The 21,960-nt window shown below is 46.1% G+C and overlaps 1 protein-coding gene across 2 annotated transcripts in view; it reads right to left on the bottom strand.

Annotated features, from left to right (window-relative positions):
* The window catches only part of SRGAP3 (SLIT-ROBO Rho GTPase activating protein 3), a 136,175-nt gene that overhangs the window by 101,341 nt on the left and 12,874 nt on the right, over positions 1-21,960 (bottom strand). For both annotated transcript variants that reach the window (XM_068557315.1, XM_068557316.1), the window contains exon 2: positions 14,353-14,515. In XM_068557315.1, the coding sequence (XP_068413416.1) occupies positions 14,353-14,415 (63 nt within the window). In that variant the 5' untranslated portion in view covers positions 14,416-14,515. The remainder of the gene's footprint in view (positions 1-14,352; positions 14,516-21,960) is intronic.

Genomic DNA, 21,960 nt, shown 5'->3' with positions numbered 1-21,960 from the left:
GCTGGAACACCGGGGCTGGGATATCGGGCAGCAAGGAAACAGGAGGCCCTGCGACCATTCATCAAACGTCCTCGGCAGAAGTGGACCCCACTAGTGCCTCCCAGGAGGCCAGCAGCAGGCTAAGGCAAAAAGCCTAATGTCGTGTCCGTCACCCTCTTCCCCCCCTAATTCCTCCCAGCATCTCTCTGGGACCCTGTTTGTGCTGAAAGCCTTCATTTTCAGAAATGTTTAAAATAACAGGTCTGAGGATACCTTGGAATGGCATGACCAAGTGACCTGGTAAGGTCAGGCTAGGAGTTTCTGGATGTCTTCTAATAATACTAAATATTATTATTCATATAATACTTATCGTTAATAGTAATGCTTAGCACTATCGATATTACTACCAATAATACTTATCATTAAAGAAAATAACAACAATAATAGCTATCGTTTCTTTGATCTCTTAGCATGTACCAGGCCCAATGATAACTGCTTTACTGACAATACCTCACGTAAGCCTAATATCAGCCCTTTATGGGATATAACCCCACTGTAACCCCACTTTAAAGATTAGGACACAGAGGCTCAGGGAGGGTGAGTAATTTGCTCAAGATCCCAGAGCTAGTAAATGTGATTCTCTCAACAATTCCACTCTGTTGCTTCCACCCTGTTGCTGGGAGAGCTATGACTCTATGTGCCTTTAGAATTATTTTCCCCAAACATTCCAAAATAATTATAAAACGGATATTCCTCTGCCTTACCATAAGAAGCATGCTGATATTTAAAAGGCTCTACTTTAGGTCACTGTCAATATCAGACCACAGACAGTACCCAGTGCCGTTCTGTAGAATCTCCTGTTTTCTGTGACCACGTCCTGACCCCACCCCCTGGCTTCCAGGCCAAGGCAGAAGGACACAGCGTGGACTGCTGGGCTGAGTCTCCGTGAAAGCAGAACACACTCAGGAATAATCTTTCCTATGTCCCTGGTTTTTTTCTTTTTTGGCAAGAGTGGGGGGACATGAATCTCTCACAGATAAGCATCAATAGGCTCAGGGGACGGTGAGAGTCTCTGTATCCTAAGGAGTGTGACAACTCCGTCTTCCTGAAAAACCAATAGCTACAAAAACCAGAAGCACCTCAGTTTTGAGCTGTTTTCTCCCCCTCTACATTCTCTTCAAGGTGAATATGGATGTTGTCAGGCTTATCTGTTGGATTCAAAACATTATTGATCACTTATTCCTGCTGAGTAACTGACCTGAGATATCTCTCTAACCTCCTTGTCATTTTATGATCTGATCTTCTATTTTGTTTGCATTGTTTGTGAATAGGATGTAATAGAGGATTGTACTGGCCTTTCAAAAATGTCTGTACCTATGTATCCAACACCTTCCCACCCATTCACCCATCCACCCATCCACTCATCCACCCATCTACCCAGCAACCTACCCATCCACCTATCCACTCATTCCTTTCTATTTCCATATCAACCTCCCTGATCCAGGCCCCTGTCACCTTCCACCACTAACTTGTATACTAGTGTATATGTGTAACAACTGAGTCCAGCAACTCTCTTTTCAAAGCCATCAAATACACCAAATCAGTCATCCTTAAACTTGGCTCTGGCCACAACATCCCTACTCAAGAACCTTCAGTGGTTCTTCTTTGTCTAAAAAATAAAGCCCAGCTTCTCACTCTGACACCCAAGGCCCCTTTGATCTGTCTCCAACCTACCTTCCCCCCACCACCACTTAATTTCAGCACTCCAGTATTTAAAACACACAGAAGAGTAGAGAGAACGATAACAAACACCCATGAATATGCCACCCAAATTAGATAACCATTAAGATTTTGCCATTTTTGCTTCAAAATCACTCTTAGGAAGCAAAATGTTACAGAGAGCACTGAAGCGTTGTCTCCTTCCTTCTTCCCTCATCCCTCAATAACTCTTGTGAAGCTGGTGTGTATTCTTACCCAGTCCACCTTTGTATAGCTCTGTTTCAGACAGGTATCTAAGAATACAAACAATATGAACTGTTTGTGTTTTAAATTTATAAAAATAGTATAGTGTACCTTGCTTTCTTCACCCAACATTGTGTTTTCAACTTTTATACACATTGCTTTATGTAGATCTAGTTCCTCCATCTAAATGATGGTATAATAGTCCATCATGTGACTATCCATAGCTTATTTAACCAGTCCCTCCATGACGGCCATTGAGGTGATTTCTCTTTGTTTCTTTACCACAAACACTATTGCAGAAAACCTCCTTGCATGAGGTTGTGTGTGTGTGCAGATATGCTAGAATATCTTAGCTTGTACTTAGAAGTGGAACTGCTGGGATACAGGGTATGTACCTCTTCCTTCTCTGTCACAAGACACTCCCAGTGTTCTCCGAAGGGGCTGAACCAATTTACATGTTTATTAGGAGGGCACAAGTGGCCCTGCTGCTCCACATTCTTGCCAGCACTTGGGATTGTTTGACCAATCTAATGGGAGTCAAACTGCGTCTCATTTTCTTTTATTTTACCTTCTCCTGATTACCTGTAAGTATGAGCATCTTTTCTTATATTTTTAACCATTTAAATTTCATTTTCTGTGACTTATTTATATCTTTTACCCATGTTCCTATTGGGTTGTTTGCCCTTTTCCAATTTATTTGTGGGAGCTGATTTTTATATTCAGGTTACTAACCTTTTATTAATTCTATGCATGCCAAATATCTTTTCCTTGCCTGGTCTGTATCTTCCCCTTATTTATTTGTTGCAGTTGTTGTTGTATAGAAGATTTTTAAAATTTTTATATAATGGAATTTATCAATATTTTCCTTTATGGTGTGTGCTTTTTTGTTTTATGTTTTATGTTTAAGCAACCTTTTCCTACTTGCCAAGGTTTTAAATAGAATCTTCTACATTTTCTTCCAAAATTTTTTAAAGTTTTGTTTTTTACCTTTAGCACTTTAATCCATCTAGAATATATTTTTGGGAACTAAGGTGGAGGTCTAATTTTATTCCATATGGAAAAAAAAGAGTGTGTTTGTGTGTGTGTGTGTGTGTGTGTGTTTAAACCAGTTCCTAAAAAATAATAAGAAATGGACAAGCAACCAGTGGAATCAGATCCATTTACTAAACAGGCTATCCTTTCCCCTAATCTGTAATGCACCACTGCCATATACTGTGTTCCCATTTGTGGGGGCTTTGTTTCTGGGCTCTGATCTGGCCCATCGGTTAGTTTGCCTAGCACTGGTCTAATACTACCTGTTTTACTGACTATCACTTAAGGGGAAGTCTTGATATCTGATAAGGCAAATGCTCCAACAAATACCAAAAAAATAGAGCCTACAGGCCTTCTTTTCTTTTTATGGGGCAATCAAGTTAAAAATTAAAAGCAAGTAGAAAGCTTTAAAGAAAATCTTTGGAACTAAAATATGCATAATTCTGAAAAATTTATGGGGCAAAGAAGAAATTGCAAAATGGAAATTATGAAATATTTACATCTGAATGACAATGAAAACATCACTTATCAAAATTCCTAGGATGGGGCTTCCCTGGTGGTGCAGTGGTTGAGAATCTGCCTGCTAATGCAGGGGACACGGGTTCGAGCCCGGGTCTGGGAAGATCCCACGTGCCGCGGAGCAACTGGGCCCGTGAGCCACAATTACTGAGCCTGCGCGTCTGGAGCCTGTGCTCCGCAACAAGAGAGGCCGCGATAGTGAGAGGCCCGCGCACCGCGATGAAGAGTGGCTCCCGCTTGCCACAACTAGAGAAAGCCCTCGCACAGAAACAAAGACCCAACACAGCCATAAATAAATAAATAAAATTTTTTTAAAAAGGTAATAATATTCATATTTTTAAAAAAAATTCCTAGGATGCAGCTAATTTATAGCATTAATGGCATTAATTTTCCATCATTCTTGTTTTCTAATGTATGCATTTTTTCTAAACTTTGGTTTCTGCTCTGTTAGATTCTTTTTTTTTAAATTAATTAATTAATTAATTAATTTCTGGCTGCATTGGGTCTTCGTTGTTGCGCGCAGGCTTTCTCTAGTTGCTGCGAGCGGGGGCTATTCTTCATTGCGGTGCACAGGCTTCTCATTGCAGTGGCTTCCCTTGTTGCGCAGCATGGGCTCTAGGCGCACGGGCTTCAGTAGTTGCAGCCCATGGGCTCAGTAGTTGTGGCTTGCGGGTTCTAGAGCACAGGCTCAGTAGTTGTGGCACACGGGCTTAGTTGCTCCGCGGCATGTGGGATCTTCCCGGACCAGGGCTCGAACCCATGTCTCCTGCATTGGCAGGCGGATTCTTAACCATTGTGCCACCAGGGAAGCCCTAATGTATGCATTTTTAAATTACATATTCTAATTGGATGTGGCAGGCACACAGGAATGTTATTAATTTTTATATATTGATCTTGTAATCAGCCATCTTGCTGAACGCTTCAGCAGGAAGTATGAGATTTACTGGTGGTTTTCGGTTAACACCCTTTATTAGACTAAGGAGGTTTCTATTTATTCCTAATTTGCTAAGAGTTAAATGGTGAAAAGATAGAAGCATGCTTTTTAAAAGTCAAGATAGTATTCAATATCCTGTGATAAACCATAATGGAAAAGAACATGAAGAAGAATGTATATATGTATAACTGAGTCACTTTGCTGTACAGCAGTAATTAACACAACATTGTAAATCAACTATACTTCGATAAAAAATAAATTTAAAAAAACGTCAAGAATGCCATTTTTCTCCCATTTCCCTCTACACTATACCAATTGAGGTCCAAACCAATATAATAAGGCAAGAAAAAGAAATGAGGTTATTAAAAAAAAAAAAAAGAAAGACCACCATCAGTTAGAACTAATCAGTGAGTGGTTTCCTGAGCATATTTTCTTATTTCTGGCCCTTTATTTAACCTGTGCGCCTGAATGTTCCTTCATCCCATCTCTAAACTTAATTCTCACCATGTTCTTTCTCGAAGTCCCAATAATCATCCTAATAATAGCTAATATTTAATGATTGCTTACTGTGTACCAGGTAGGCATTTTATATCATCATTTTTTAATCCTTACAACAACCCTAAGAAAGAGGCTTTTTGTTAGCTTCCTTTTGAAAATGTTGAAAGTCAGTGGTTTAGGGATTAGGTTGAGCTCACACATCTGGAAAGTTGGCAGAACAGGGATTACACAGTCTGTCCATACCCCTAACCACTGCAGTAGACTGCAACGCTGGCCGACCCGCTCATGACCTGGGACCCAGACTTTTCTGTCAATGTGCCTTTGCTTTGGTCTAGAATCCTATCTCTCACTTTTCCCAGATCTCTGCATATCCACTGCGGACACAGCAATGCACCACTCAGATCCCCTTCAGGACTGGAGGACTTACTCCCCCAGATATGGGGAGTGCTCCTGGCAGGCACCCCCAGCTATCAGCCCTATTTGGAACTGCCTCACCAAAGAGGCACCTACCCAAGGCCACATGCCCTCCCAGGAGCAACATGATGGTATAAAGGCCTAGCTTCCTCGCCACAACCCAGGAAAACTGGGAAGGGCCACCCCAGCCTCAGAGCTCCCCAAGGAGTCATTTGAGGCCTTTCTTGCAAATTCCCTGAATCCTGCCTCCCTCCCTTCCTTCTGCAGTGGGGACCCCAAGAACACTTGATAATACACCCCTGCACCATAATCACTGTCTGAGAGTCAGCTTCCTGGGAACCCAAGCTGGCATAGATCCTAATCCTCATTTCAAGATTCACTTCAAATGCTCCATCCTCAACATAAAACCTTCTCCAAAGTGCCCCCCAGCCCAGATTAGAAGTCCTCCTCCCTCTGAACCCATTTCCCTTTCTGCTGTATTTGCATCACTGATACACATCTGTCTTCACTTCCACTGTTCACTGCCAGCTCCTTGAGGGAAGTCACTGTGTCTGATTCATCTCTCTATCTTCTTTAGCATCTGCCTTTACCACTAAGCATGGGCTCTGGGGTCAGACAAATCTGGATTCAAACCCCAGCTTCACCTTTATAGGCATCAGTTTCCTCATCTGTAAAATGGGGGTGATGACAGCATCTTCCTCTAAGGCTTTAAGAAGTGAATGCTTAGCCCAGAGCCCGGCATACAGTAAGCACTCACTAATTGTTTGTCATCTATGATTACTGCTTATCTATTGTCACAAAAGCACTAATACATGTTTGCTGAGTGAGTTGGGAACATGGCGACCAGCTCAGCAGCCTCAACTAGCAGAGCGATCGTTCACAACTTGTCTCCCTGGCAGACAGTGGAGACGGCTGAAGGCTCCTCGTCCCTGGCAGTCTGCCCACTTCACTCTCTCTCTCTGTGCAGGCCTCAGAGCTGGACCCTCCAGCATGCAAACCCTCACTCTCGCCTGCAACCCAAAAATAAAAAATAAACTTGGCTTTGAATCCAAGGCCACTGGTGCTTTTGATCTTGGTCACAAAGCAAGGCAATTATTGGATACAAAAGCCCTGATTTATTTATGAAATGCGACGGACATCTTCAAGGCAGGAACGAAAAAGCTCACTGAAGACCAAGCCCTTATTGCCACACAGTGAATGCCTGCTTCCAAACACAAGCCCCCCGAATGCCCTCTCTTCTCTGCTAAGAGTCTTTCCTCATTAGCGCTTCCTTCAGAACACCGCAGCTTCCAACAATCAAACTCACTCCGCGGCTGGAGCAAGTAATTAAATTCTGCAGGCATCAGAGCAGAGAATAATGGATGGCTATTGTTAAGGAAGCTGAGGCTGGAAATGAAATGGGCTTCAACGCCCAGCTCAGAAATGGTTGGGGCGGGAAGAGAGAGCAAGCAGGGTGCAGATGGACCCTCCGTGTTGGTGCACCACAGGGGGCAGTGGATTCGGGACTGGACCTGGAGTAGAGAACCTGCGTCTGGGGCCAGATTCTGTGCTTACCAGAGGTGGGCCTGCATTTCCTCACCTGGAAAACCAGGAGGTTGGACTAGGTAAGTCATTCCCCATGTGTGATCCCCAGATCAGCAGCATCAGCAGCGCCTGGGAACTCGTTAGAAATGCAGATTCTCAGGCCTCACTCCAACCTGGTGAATCAGAAGCTGTGGGCATGGGGCCCAGCAATCCATGTTTAACAAGCCCTCCAGGTGATTCTGATGCTAGACTTTGAGAAGCACTGTTAGATCATGTTTAAAGATGAGGCCACAAACTCAAATGCACAAAGGGCCAAGGAGCTAAAATAAAGGGGTCGGTGTCATGCACCAGACAACCCGCAGGGGCTGTGGGGCAGTGAAGTGAGTGTGTCCAGCCTGAAGGGCCAGTGGCTACTCAGCTCTGAACAACTACCGCCAAGTATGACCCCATGTTGTTCTGGTACTGTCAGAGCTTCTGGTTTTTCAAGAGGAATACAAAATTCTGATTTTTATGCGAAATCCCACAATTTTAAAATATTGGTTGAAGTTTTCTTAACATAGTGAGGGCCAAGCAGATTACACTTGAGAACCAAATTCAGCTGTGGACCACCATTTTGCAGCCTCCGTTCCAAGCTGCCTTGGACCCCCATCATGACACTTTGTCCCCTGTGCTCTTGCCTTTGTCCTAACACTGAACTCCTAACCTCCTTTCCCCACTTGGGAGACTCCTATTCATCCTTCAACATCCAATTCAAGCATCACGTCCACTGTGAACTCGTTCTCAACCCTCTGCCCCACTTTCCACCTTCTCTACTAAGAAAGTAGAGAAGAATCAAACACGGGGCCAAAGAATTGACACGCAGAAGAAGGTAACACAGAGGAGGAAGACATGGAGAAGTTATAAAACAGGTTTTTCCCACAGAGGAGGAATGAGGAAACTCTTGGAAAAGTTACCGTATTGCTGCTTGAAAAATCGCTTAAATAAGGACACTGATCCCATTTGACCAGAACCTAATAATATGAAGTTTTAAAAGGGCAAATATAAAAACACACAAGGGCAGAATTCATAGGACAGATTAAAAAACATTTGGTACAAAATCCCCCGGAGATTTGAGCTGAGAGTTCAGAGTGGGTCAAATGCGCTGAGACGATCATGAAAAAGGCAAGTGCCTTCATAGGTTTCATTATTAGAAATAAAGTGTCTAGACAGCCCTGCTCTCCTCTTAGCTGGTCAGAGCTTTCTGGAGTGCTCTGAGTGGTTCTAAATATTAACTTATGCCGGTCAGAGAAGCCCTGGAGCCTGACCCAGGAGGAGAGAAAACGCAAAGCCAAGTCACGGGGGTCAACTGAAGGAACCTGGCATGTTTACCCAGAGGCGGGAAGGGCCTGGGTGTGTGGTCATGAGTAACTGATGGATTTCCATGTGGATTGATCTAGGTGGCCCACAGGACCTGTGAGTGGAAACCCTGAAAGATTTCATCTCAACATTGGGGAGAATTTTCTATTGGTCTCGGTTGTCCCCAAATGCAATGCAAGGTAATGAATGCCCATTATTGGGGGAGATCTGGCAGAGAGAGGACAGCTCATGAAGAGGATGATAAAAGGACTGGAACAGAAGGCCTAGTGGACACCCATTGTTTTATTTCACCCTTCTTGTAAGAGCACCCAGTTTTTCCTGGGGAACCACCCTCAGCCATCCTTTGTCCTATGCATCAGGGGGAGCTGAATGTATGCCCAGCTTCAGGAGCACTCGTGTGACCCACGCTGGTCCAGTCAGAGCCTGTAAGACCCAATTCTGGGAGAAGGGACCTCTCACTTTCCGCTGGACTTGAAGCAGGTAGGATGTAAGCCTGGGGCTGCAGGGGTCATGTGGTCATCACAGAGAGAGAGACTGACTATGCATGAGCCCTTCTCCCACCCCTCCTTAAAAACAAAACAAAACAAAAAACTGGAAAACAAAGAAAACTGGCACAGAATTGCAGAGAGATTGGGTTCTGACAACACCCTTTGTGCCCTTGAAGCCCCCATGCCTGAAGCCAGTCTTGGCTCGGAAGAGCCGATGAGCTCCCTTTCCTCCCTCAAGCCCGTTGAGCTGGGTTTCTGTTGTTGGCAACCGTAAGAGTCCTGGTCACTACAGTGGCTGCTAAGCGCTCATCCAGTCCATTTGACTCTGGTGGATCCACGTCTCACAGTTAAAGCAAGGGCCACCTGCATGCCCAAGTCCATTTGCCCAGATGAAGCCTAGAATGGCTGTGGAATGAGAAGTGCTGCTTCCAGGCATAACACACTGCACTGCAGAAGGGGAAACGGAGAATCAGGAAAAGGTGAGTTATTAAGTCAAAGAGCATTCTGCACCACGGAGGAGCTGGCAGGTGGAGCAGCTGCCCCAGGCCCAGGCACAGGCAGGACACCTGGCCTGGAAGCCACTCCCACCTCCTGCAGAGGCAGTGCCAGAATGTGACTTGGCAGATGGCAAAGGACTCCCACCCCAAGTGTAGCACTGTCACCATCTCCACTTCCCAGATGAGAAAACTGAGGCTCAGAGAGACTCGCCCAGGGTCACAATGTCAGTGACAGGTGATTCTGAGACAGACTCCAAAACCCCAGCCGTGCTGCCTCCTGGAAGTGGTGACAACTGGCCATTCTCAGGCTTTACCTTCTCATCTGTAAAATAGGCTGAGTGATGATCCTGTTCCCCAGTCTGACCAGAGACCAGCCCCTGCAGTCGTTTGAGGTCTGCAGAACTATTATTACGTAAGGATGCAGGGCTCAGGGCTGAGATCATCTATAACTGATGTGACACAAGGGGGCCACGCTGTGCTAAATCAGCCAGCCAGGCCCCGTCCCCAGCTCTCTCTTGGCCCAGAGGGGCCGGGTCGTATCCTTTGTTCCACAGGCACAGAGCTGGTAACAAGGCAGCCAGGAGCTCAGCTGTAGACCTTTTTTCATTATTTTCCACCCTGTTAACCTCCATCACAAGTGAGGCTGCTGTCAGCCTAAATGAGAGCTGAAAAGATTTATCTCACTTGTCCCAGGGCTCAGCTCAGGAAAAGACCCTTCATTTCCTAAAGGCCCTGATGACCCTATCTCTGTAAGTCCCTCCCACCCAGAAAAAAAGATGTGACAGTGGCAGCGGCAGGCAGGGGCTTGTGATGGGACCAAGCAATCCGAATCCCTTCAGTTTGGCTTTGCAAAGCACTATGTGAATTTTTTTTTTTATTGCACTGTATTTACCTTTCTAATTATGTTTGCTTATGCAAATATTAAAGTTAGACTGCACTTCATAAACACAGCCCCAGGAGGAGACCAGAGCAGACTGTGTGGCGGGGGTGGGGGGGGCAGGGGGAATTAGCTTGCAGTTACAATTTTGCTATAGAAGTCATCCTCAAAGTGAACAATCCACATACAGACCAGGGAGAGATGACTATATTTCAAACCAACTTGTCTTCTTCCTCTGTGTGTCTAGCAATCCCAGGTCGCCTCTTCCCTAAAAACTAGTGCCTGGCAAGAACAGATGAGCTGGATCATTTTAGTAGTAATAGTCTCTTACATTCGTATTATAATAGCCAGCTTTCCTGAGCACTTACTCAGTGCCAGGCGCTGCTTTCCATGCTTTACTTGGGATTAATAACCCTCTTAACCCAAGCAACTGCCCTGTGGGTATTTCTATCCCCATTTCACAAATAAGGAAACAGGCTCAGAGAGTTTCAGTAACAAACCCAAAGACACACAGCTAATAAACAATGGAACCAGGATTATGAAGCCAGAAATTTAAGACTTCTGGACCCAAAGACCATACCCTGAACCACTTCTCAATAATACCCACCTCTTTCACTTGCACCATTTCATTTAACCCTCATACTGCCCCTGGGAAGTAGCTGATCTTAACCTCATTAGATAGACAAACAAATGAGGAAAATTTGACCCTAAAATTCCTGTTACAGAAACAGATCTTAAGAAAATAGCAGTGGCCCAGCCAACATCATTCTCAATGGTGAAAAACTGAAACTATTTCCACTAAGATCAGGAACAAGACAAGGTTGCCCACTCTCACCACTATAATTCAACATAGTTTTGGAAGTTTTAGCCACAGCAATCAGAGAAGAAAAAGAAACAAAAAGAATCCAAATCGGAAAAGAAGAAGTAAAACTGTCACTGTTTGCAGATGACATGATACTATACATAGAGAATCCTAAAGATGCTACCAGAAAGCTACTAGAGCTAATCAATGAATTTGGTAAAGTAGCAGGATACAAAATTAATGCACAGAAATCTCTTGCGTTCCTATACACTAATGATGAAAAATCTGCAAGAGAAATTAAGGAAACACTCCCATTTACCACTGCAACAAAAAGAATAAAATACCTAGGAATAAACCTACCTAAGGAGGTAAAAGACCTGTACTCAGAAAACTATAAGACACTGATGAAAGAAATCAAAGATGACACAAACAGATGGAGAGACATACCATGTTCTTGGACTGGAAGAATCAACATTGTGAAAATGACTCTACTACCCAAAGCAATCTACAGATTCAATGCAATCCCTATCAAACTACCAATGGCATTTTTCACAGAACTAGAACAAAAAATTTTACAATTCATAAGGAAACACAAAAGACTCCGAATAGCCAAAGCAATCTTGAGAAAGAAAAATGGAGCTGGAGGAATCAGGCTCCCAGACTTCAGAGTATACTACAAAGCTACAGTAATCAAGACAGTATGGTACTGGCACAAAAACAGGAATATAGATAAATGGAACAGGATAGAAAGCCCAGAGGTAAACCCACGCACGTATGGTCACCTTATCTTTGATAAAGGAGGCAAGAGTATACAATGGAGAAAAGACAGCCTCTTCAATAAGTGGTGCTGGGAAAACTGGACAGCTACATGTACAAGAATGAAATTAGAACACTCTGTAACACCATACACAAAAATAAACTCAAAATGGATTAAAGACCTAAATGTAAGGCCAGACACTATAAAACTCTTAGAGGAAAACATAGGCAGAACACTCTATGACATAAATCACAGCAAGATCCTTTTTGACCCACCTCCTAGAGTAATGGAAATAAAAACAAAAATAAACAAATGGGACCTAATGAAACTTAAAAGCTTTTGCACAGCAAAGGAAACCATAAACAAGACGAAAAGACAACCCTCAGAATGGGAGAAAATATTCGCAAATGAAGCAACTGACAAAAGATTAATCACCAAAATATACAAGTAGCTCATGCAGCTCAATATCAAAGAAACAAACAACCCAATCCAAAAATGGGCAGAAGACCTAAATAGACATTTCTCCAAAGAAGATATACAGATTGCCAACAAACACGTGAAAGGATGCTCAACATCACTAATTGTTAGAGAAATGCAAATCAAAACTACAATGAGGTATCACCTCACACCGGTCAGAATGGCCATCATCAAAAAATCAACAAACAATAAATGCTGGAGAGGGTGTGGAGAAAAGGGTAATCTCCTGCACTGTTGGTGGGAATGTAAATTGATACAGCCACTATGGAGAACAGTATGGAGGTTCCTCAAAAAACTAAAAATGGAACTACCATACGACCCAGCAATCCCACTACTGGGCATAAACCCTGAGAAAACCATAATTCAAAAAGAGTCATGTACCACAACGTTCATTGCAGCACTATTTACAATAGGAAGGACATGGAAGCAACCTAAATGTCCATCAACAGATGAATGGATAAAGAAGATGTGGCACATATATACAATGGAATATTATTCAGCCATAAAAAGAAACAAAATTGAGTTATTTGTAATGAGGTGGATGGACCTAGAGACTGTCATACAGAGTGAAGTAAGTCAGAAAGAGAAAAACAAATACCGTATGCTAACACATATATATGGAATCTAAAAAAAAAAAAGGTTCTGAAGAACCTAGGGGCAGGACAGGAATAAAAACGCAGACACAGAGAATGGACTTGAGGACAAGGGGAGGGGGAAGGATAAGCTGGGACGAAGTGAGAGAGTGGCATGGACATATATACACTACCAAATGTAAAACAGATAGCTAGTGGGAAGCAGCTGCATTGCGCAGGGAGACCAGCTCGGTGCTTTGTGTCCACCTAGAGGGGTGGGATAGGGAGGATGGGAGGGAGACGCAAGAGGGAGGAGATATGGGGATATATGTATACGTATAGCTGATTCACTTTGTTATACAGAAGAAACTAACACACCATTGTAAAGCAATTATACTCCAATAAAGATGTTAAAAAAAAAAAAAGAAAATAGCAGTGGCCCATCAACAAATGAATGGATAAAGTACATGTGGTATATCTATATATACATATACAATGGAATATTATTCAGCCATAAAAAAAGAATGAAATTCTGCTATTTGCAGCAACGTGGATGGACCTAGAGAATATTATGCTTAGTGAAGTAAGTCAGACAAAGACAAATACTATATTATATCACTTATATGTGGAATCTAAAAAATAATACAAATGAATGTATATGCAAAACAGAAACAGACACACAGATATAGAAAACAAACTACTGGTTACCAAAAGGGAGAGGGGCAAATTAGTGGTATGGGATTAAGAGACACAAACTACAATAAATGAAATAAATAAGCAACAAGGATGTATTGCATAGCACAGGGAAATACAGCCATTATCTTATAACTTTTAATGGAGTACAATCTACAAAAATACTGAATCACTATGCTATACACCTAAAACTAATAGAATATTGTAAATAAACTATACTTCAATTAAAACAGTGAATGTGACAAAGGTGTATATAAAAGAAGTTCACAGCAGCAATATTTATAATAATATGGAAATCACTGAAGCGTTCAACAATAAGGGATTGGTTAAATAAACTAGGGTACATCTATACGATGAAATATTATGCAATCTTTCAAAATGTTGTGGAATTATATTTATTGATACGGGAAAATTTTGTAATCCAGTGTTAATATAATTTGTTAGGTGACATAAGCAGAGAGTAAAATCGTATATGCAGTCTGATCTCATTTGGGAAAAGTACATACATATTCTAGAAAGTGTATAAAATCAGCACTCATAGAAAATGTATTTACATATGTACATATAAAGAAGTTCCTATGACAACCAAAGTGATTATGGCTGAGTGATAGCATTTCAGGTGACATTAATTTCTAAGTGTTTGTTTGTTTTTGAATTTTATTTTATTTTATTTTTTATATAAGTGTGAGCTCACCTCTATGTTTCCAAATCTCCTACAACGAGTGTACTACTTACCTAACCATGCAAAGGTTTCTATTTTTGTGGTGATGGTGGTTGCTGAAGTGGCTGAGCCCCCCAGCCATATACAGGACTCAAACTCAGGGTCTGGGGTGCCGAGTCCAGGCCTCAGCCCCCAACACCCTTCAACACGCCTGCCCCCTGGTCCCATGTCCCCATACCACACCCCACCGTGGCTGGCTGTCTTGCCAAGGCCAGCCTGGGGCAGAAACTCGGGTGGCCCAAGTACCCACCTTTTTGAAGAGTCTGATGACATCCTCGCTGATTTGGGAGAGGCGGACGATGACATTGTTCATGAAGATGTCATTGAGGGTAGCATGGTCTCGGCTCTCCCGCCTGGTCTGATGCAGGACTAGATACCAACAGTTCACGGGCGAGAGGAGATACTGGTCCTTCCTGTGGAAACCAAGACAGCTCAGGTTGGCTTCACCGAAACTGCCAGCCACACAGTGTTCTACGTTGTCACCCACCACGGCTCTTTTGACCCTCATGGGGCCCTTTCAAACTCGTTTTATTATAACATATTTAACAGCTGGGGCAACAGAGACCATGAGGAAGCAATCCTCCCAAGGTCGCAGAGCAGTGCGGGGGCCAAAACCCAGGTCTTTGACTAGAAGTCCTATCCCATCCTACTCTCCCATTGGATGTGACACTTGCTACATGTATCCCTCCCTTCTGAGAGGAAGCTGTCTTCCGTGGAGTTAAGAAATACTAAACCAGTTGTGCTTAAAATTCTTGTATAAGTTCTAGAAATATCCAGGGGAAAGAAAAAAAAGTGGACCCTTTCCTTCCCCTCCTTGCCTCCCCCAACCCCTGGGGGGTCCCTCCAGCTCTTAACCTTTTTGTCCTCCTCCAGGGTCAGTCCTGGTCTCTTGGCCTCTTGGAAACACATTCCTTTGACCCTCAATGGAGCTGAGGGCCTAGGGGATTTCAGGTTCTATACTTGGGAGGAGAGCCTAAGGAAATCTGCTTTTGAGTGAAGTACACACAAGACAAATCTTGGTCCTTCAATGACTGACACATTCTTAGTGTCCTCTAGCTGGGCATTATGCTAAAACCCCCATTTGAGGGGTCCTCAAAGTGTCGGGGTCCCCAGACCAGCAGCAGCATTGCCTGGGGTCTCTCAGAAATGAAGGCACTTGAGCCTCACTCCAGCCCTGCTGAATCAGAACCTCTGGAGGTGACCCGGTGATCTGGGTTTTAACAAGCCCTCCAAGCTGCTGATTCACACACAAGTCTGAGAACCACAGATCTATGCACCAGTGTTTCCCTAAATCTGGGAAATGGGATATTTCTAAAAATGAAATGGGGGATATCTCTCTTCTCTGTGCTTTACCAAAGACCCCTCTGTTAGTCTCAATAAAGTGTATATATATCCTAGTGTCCAGGAAGACAGTAAAGGACAATCAGAAACCAAAATCAAACCAATAATCCCATGTTGCCACACGGGGCATCTGGCATGTGTACTTGACCTATGACCCTTCCTCCACTTTCCAAGGCGGGAAGGTGATGCTGGGGCAGAGGCCCATCCACCACCTAGGGTGACTGGCTCAAGGTCCAGTCCCCCAGGCCTGCCTGGCTCCCCCGGGGGGGCTGGCCATGGTTCTCTGAGGAAATGCGGCCTCCCACGATCAGTGTTTCTGAGGAAGGGAATTCTGCTGACTTCCGCTTTGACCACATCATCCTCCCAAAGTCAAGTGGAAGTGTAGCCCTGAGGGCCTCTGGGCAGCCACAGCACGTACACCCCTCACTGCACCCAAAGCCTGGGCTTGGGAAGGATAGGTGAGGAGAGGCCAGTTGACTTTTCTTTCTGTCACCAAACGGGCTTAAAAATCTGCCCAGGTAGCCAGAATTTGGGAGAAAGGAATTTGGTTGAGAGAGAGGATGGATATGTTAGAGACCTTTAAGGAAAATGGAGGAGACATTATGCTGTAAGAGAAACGAAGCAGTTTCTCCTTTGTTCATAGCCTAGAGAAAAAACCAGAACACTTGAAATCCAACAGCCCAGCCCAAATCCCTCAGCATTTATTCCGTGTCAGGTCTCAGGTGGGCTCTGGGTGACCGTGGACACAGACCTGCCTCGGAGGGGCTCCTAATGAGGCGGCTGAGGCAGAAGGATTACAGTGGAAGGTGCTGAAGCGCTGGGATAGAAACACGCAGGGCATCCGTTCTGCGTGAGAAGCTGGAGAAAACGCGGAGCCCACTCCAGGTCCCCGTCACACAGTCCCCTTTGCTTTCCTGCCAGCTTCTTCCCGCCTGGGGTCTTCACGCGCGCTGTGCCATCTGGAGCGCGTGAGCCCCTGCTCTTCTCTCTTCCTCTGAGTCCTGGCTTAAATGATACTCCCTGGAGAGCGTGCCTCTGACCTCGCTCTAGGGCAGCGGTTCTCAGAGGTGGTCCCCAGCCCAGATGCATCAGCTTCACTTTGAAATTTGTTGGAAATGCAAATTGTCGGGGCCACTCCAGACCACTTAATAAGAAATCCTGGAGGTGGGACCAGCACCTGTGTTTTGACCAGCCCTCCAGGGGATCGCGATGCACTCTCAGGTTTGAGAATTTCTGCCTTAAGGCATTTCCACTCCCCACCCATCACCCTACTCTAAGTTCTGTGAGAGCAGGAACTGTTTCTGTCTTAGTCACCATATCCAGTGCCCAGCAATGTGCCTGACATGTAGTAGGTGCTGTAGAAGAGAAACCCAACAGAAAAGGTCACATTTGTGCTGGGTCTTGAAGAATAGGTAGGAGTTTTCCAAATAGAGGGGCAGAGAGATGGCATTGTAGGCAGAGGGACCTGTGGATACAAAGATAGAGAAGCAGCTCAGCCGAGCTAGAATTCTGAGTGTGTTAGGGGAGGACATAAGGATGGGGAGACAGGTTAAAGGCTTGATTGTGGGGAATCGAACGCCAGCCTAATGAGTTGGGATTTTATCATCTAGGCCATATGGTTCTCAACCCAGGTTGCACACTAAAATCACCTGGGAAGCTTTTAAAAAACACCAAGACCCAGGCCCCACCCAAGACCAACTGAGTCAGAATCTCTGGGGGTAGAACCTTGGTATTTTTAAAACATTCTCTATAAGATTCTAATGTGCACCCAGGGTTAAGAATGCCTGCTGTAGGCAGTGGAGAGTCATGGAAGTTATTTAAGCAGAGGTATGATCTAACCAATGTGTGTCTTAGAAAGATCATTGCGGGCAGACTGGAGGATGATGGACAGATGAGTGGGTGGGTGGATTGCGGGGTGGATAGATGGGTGGATGGATGAGCAGGTGGATGAGTGGAGGGCTGGATGGGTGTGGGCAGAGGTGTGGGGCTGGAGGCAGGAGGACCAGTCAGGAGGTGACCCTAGTCCAGGAAAAGAGAGATGATGAGGGCCTGGGTGGTGGCCAGAGAAGGGTGAATTTAAGAGGCTCCTCACCAAGAGAGCAGAGAATCTTGGAGACTTCCTGGAAATAGAGAGGGGGTGGGGGAGGGGGAAGTGGATGGTGATTCTGAGATTTGGATCTCAGGCGACTGGTTGGATGCTGATGACATGAACCAAGATAAGAACTGCAAGGGGAGAAGTGGGTTTGGGCAGAAAATACTTTACATCCCATTTCCACAGCTTCCTAGGTGGTGATGGAAATGCAAAGATGAAAGGAGAGATGAGATAATTGAGCTGTTACCTAAATTACTTCAGGGGCTGAGCTCAGCCTGGGATGCAAGAATTGAACAGCTTCAGGGAATTAACTGTGCAAAATTTGTGGAAGTCGCAGCCAGAAGGTAAGTTTCAGGGGAAAGGAGAAAGGTCTTGAAAGGGTGCAAAAGTGCTGGGACAGCTTGGGGACCATTAATTAGGTCACCTGGCCAGGGAGACTGGGTAAGAGAAAGAGTGGGAAGGAGGCACTTTCCTTATCAGCAGCTGTGGGCAGGAGGCAACGCAAACGGGATTACAGGGGCGGCAGAAGGAGCAGAGGCAAGGAGGGGAGAGTTACCCGAAAGCAACCAAGGACTTGTCAAGCTAAAGTGAGTGGCATAGCACAGGGAGATCAGCTCGGTGCTTTGTGACCACCTAGAGGGGTGGGATGGGGAGGGTGGGAGGGAGGGAGATGCAAGAGGGAAGAGAAATGGGAACATATTGTATATGTATAACTGATTCACTTTGTTATAAAGCAGAAGCTGGCACACCATTGTAAGGCAATTATACTTCAATAAAGATGTTTAAAAAAAAAAAAAAAAGTGAGTGGCTGCTGAGGAGATGAGGCCTTGGTTCATTCAGGCTTTCATTCATTCATTGTCTGTCTCTGTGTGTACGTGCCAGGCAGGCGAGGGGCTGGGGATGCAGCAGTAACCACAGCAGGCAAGACCCTGCTCCACAAGGCTACATTCGGGTAAGGGAGACACACAAGGAAGCAGAAGATGATGATACAGCCTCATAAATGTAGTAATGGGAAGGAGACTACGGGGCAGAGGAGGCCCCCTCGCCCAGATCTGGTGGAGGGGTGAGCATGGATGGCTTCCTGGAGGAAGCACTTTCTAGACTGAGAACTAAAGGCTGGAATGGAGTTTGACAGGGGAGAGCTATCTAGGTGGAGAAATATGATGAACAAAGGCCTAGAGAGAGCAGGTTGGTGAGTCAAACATAGTCAAGGGGGCTCAAGCATTATGTCCTGGAGTGATGGGGGGAGAGTGAAAAACAAGGTTGGAGAATTAGGCAGAGGCCACATAGTTAAGGGCCTTAAGTCCCAGTAGAGAGTTTGAGCTTCATCCTGAGGTTGGCGGGGAGCCACTGAGGGGTTTAGAGCAGGGGAGTGAAAGGGTAAAATTCCACTTTCAAACTCTCACTCTGGCTACTGCGTGGAGGATGGGCTTGAGGGGGCCAAGAGGGAAGCTGAGGGATTCAAGAAACATTTAGGTGGTAAACGGACTGGACCCTGAGATTGACTGGTTGGGAGGGAAAAGAAGATGCTCAGAATGACTCCAAGTCTCTCAGGCTGGGTGCCCGAGAGCAGGGGTAGCATTTACTGAGATGAGGAACATTTACAGCAGCAGGGCAGGGAGGGAAGGCGATGAGATTTATGTGAAGACGGCGAGTCTAAAGGGCTTGTGGAACACTCAGAAGGCGATATCTGGGCTAGAGAGATAAATGTGGATGCCGGCAACAAGCACTTGGATGATATTTGGAAACCATGGAATGACCTGGAACTCTTTACAAATGCACGTGACCATGTGGCAGAAAAGGCAAATTCTCAGGAGGCCTGTCGAGGCTGCAGCTGGAGGGATGGGGCAGGGCTGGGCTCCTCCTGCCCTGGTGAGCTGGAAGAGGCCTACGATGGGGATGATGTGCCAGCCCGTCCTCTGCAGACACTGTCCCAGGCCTGCCGTGCAACCAGCAGGCCCATCCTCTGGGTCCACTCCAGCACGGGAGGCTGCTTCTGCTCTCCCCATCTTCTCCCAGCCCCGGCTCCCCTCGTGTGGGGCAGCTCATTTGTAGAACAAAAGACCGGGGTGAACAGGGCTGTCCACAGCCAGGGTCAGGGTGGAGTTGACCGCTCTGTGGAGAGCTGCCATCTGTGGCCTTGGCCACAATGGTACCTGGCTCTCACCATGTCAGAAAGAAGAGGGAAGGCCACAGATAGGGCCCAGCATGGTGAGACAGAAAGACACGATGAAACAGAAAGACACCTGGACTTGGGGGGGAGGAGTACCCCTGAGTCCATACTGCCTGTGTGACTATATGCAGGTCTCTTAACCCCTGTGGCCTGGCTACTTAGACCATATTGTCAACCTTGGTGTTAAACACCAGGAAACAGCTCCAGGGTCATTCAGCAGTTCCCCCACTCGATACATTCTTATCGCGTATTTCACATGGACCAGTCCCCAGGGACATGACATGGTGCACAAGAGACACAGCTCCTGCCTCCATGGAGCTTACAGTCCAGTGGGGGAGACACATAACCCTCAGAGAGTTCAGCACGTGTGGATGGAGTCACAGCCACAGAAAGTGCTAGAGAGGAGAGCATGGTGCATGAGGACTCATATCGAGGGGACCTGGCTGGATTTCGGGGGTCTCTGAAGTGTCCCTAAGGAAGGGGCCTTTCAGCTAGGCTCTAAAGGAAGAGATGGGGGAGGCAGATAAAGGGGCCAGGAGAGTGGGCTTGGGGGTGAGGATTCCAGGCAGAGGGAACAGAATGGGCAAAGGCTCACTGGGGGGCAGGGAGCTCGGTGCATTTAAGGTGCCGAATAAAGGCCAGTGTGGCTAGAGCCCGGGGGGCAAGGCAGAGGAGGGGCAGGTGCGGGGTCCCGAGGGCTCCGGCCAGCGCACTGATCACCATCCCACGGGCCATCTGGATTGCACCGGGACCGCAGGAAGAAGCATCCAGGCCACGTATGGCAGAGCTGGACACCGGCCTTCCCTTTTCAGGGGGTTATTTGTCCCTTTTGAAAACAGGACCCCTTTGACCTGAGACCCAGCTCTCCATGCTAGCAGCCATTTTGCCTGCTGCAGCCACACTTCTGGAAGATGCCAAAATGAACCTGGGCAGGCGTTCTGTCCTCTAAGGCACATCTGGAGGGCTTTTCTCCTTTTCCAGTCTTGCATCCCTGTGTCCACACAGCAGGTGGAAGCTGCTGAGCTAAAGTATAATTGAGAACTTTCACAAAGATGTGTATGTATTTTACTTTTTACAGCCAGAAAATAGCAGTGAAAATTCCTGGTGAGTCACAGCTTTCTTTCTTTGGCTAGGGGAACTGGATACGAGGATCCAAGCATCTGCAGCTAGAGGAGCGAGGCCTCGCCAAGCTGGCGAGTTGGGAAAATGAAATCAGCAGTGAGCCAGCTTATCCCCTCTTCTTCTTCTGGCTGGGCACCGGAAAATTCCGCTTAGCAAACAGAACCCGTTTCCAGGCCTGTTGAGCCCCATGTTGCAGATGAATCCAAATCCACTGCCCTGGGATGGTGGTCCCTCCGGGAGGGAGGGGAGCTCCTGCAGCTGACCGCGTCCCCAAGACGCCGAGTCCCTGCCTCTGGCTTCCTGCTCCCTTCCAAGACATTCCAGGGTCTTGCACTACACTTGCTTGGGCGGCTGCCAGCAAAGCTCAGAAAAGCACTCCCTCAATTAGTTCTGGGGCCCAAAAAGCATGGTTAACCTCTTGCTACCTAAGTTGCCCCAATCAGGGTTTGGAATTCATTGTCCTTGCTGGGAGCATGAATCATTAATTCTGAAAATATTAACTGGGTGCCATCTTTTGTGCCAGTGCTAAGCAAAGTGAGTCACGCTCCCTGATTCACGGAGCTTACAGTCCAGTAGGGGCCTCAGGTGACAATCAAATAAGCACATAAGTACATAGGAAATGGCGTCGGTGATAAGAGCTGTGAGAGAGAAATGCATGGTGCCTCCTGAGTCTATATCGGAGGGGGGCGGGGGGGGGGTTTACCTCACCCAGGGAAGGTGGAGGTGGTCCTTCTTGTCACTGAGACGTTAGCTGAGATGTTTCTCCTGGTTGAGGCCTTCCCTGCCCCCCAGCGGCTCCTCGATCTCTAGTACACCACCCTATTTTATCGTTATTACAGCACTACCACGCCTGACATCCGTCCTGTTCATTTACTTTTTGTTTCTGTCTTTGACCCCTTTCTAGCTTACATCTGTCCTCTTCACCACTGTTTCTCTGGTGTCAGGCAGGTCTGGGCACACAGTCGGCTGATAGGTGAAAAGTGCCCAGAAGGATGAGGTGGGACCAGAAAAATGGGTAGGTTGTACAGTGGCCTAGGGATAAGGGAGAGCATCCCCAGCAGTCGGCGTGAAGGCTCTGCGTGCATGGGCGCCTTCCCGAGGGCAGAGCGGATGGACAAGGGGTGGAGACA

The sequence above is a fragment of the Eschrichtius robustus genome, chromosome 12, assembly GCF_028021215.1.
Source record: "Eschrichtius robustus isolate mEscRob2 chromosome 12, mEscRob2.pri, whole genome shotgun sequence".
Lineage (NCBI taxonomy): Eukaryota > Metazoa > Chordata > Mammalia > Artiodactyla > Eschrichtiidae > Eschrichtius > Eschrichtius robustus.
Note: the sequence above shows the minus strand (reverse complement) of the source record. Positions and strands in the feature narration are given on the sequence as shown.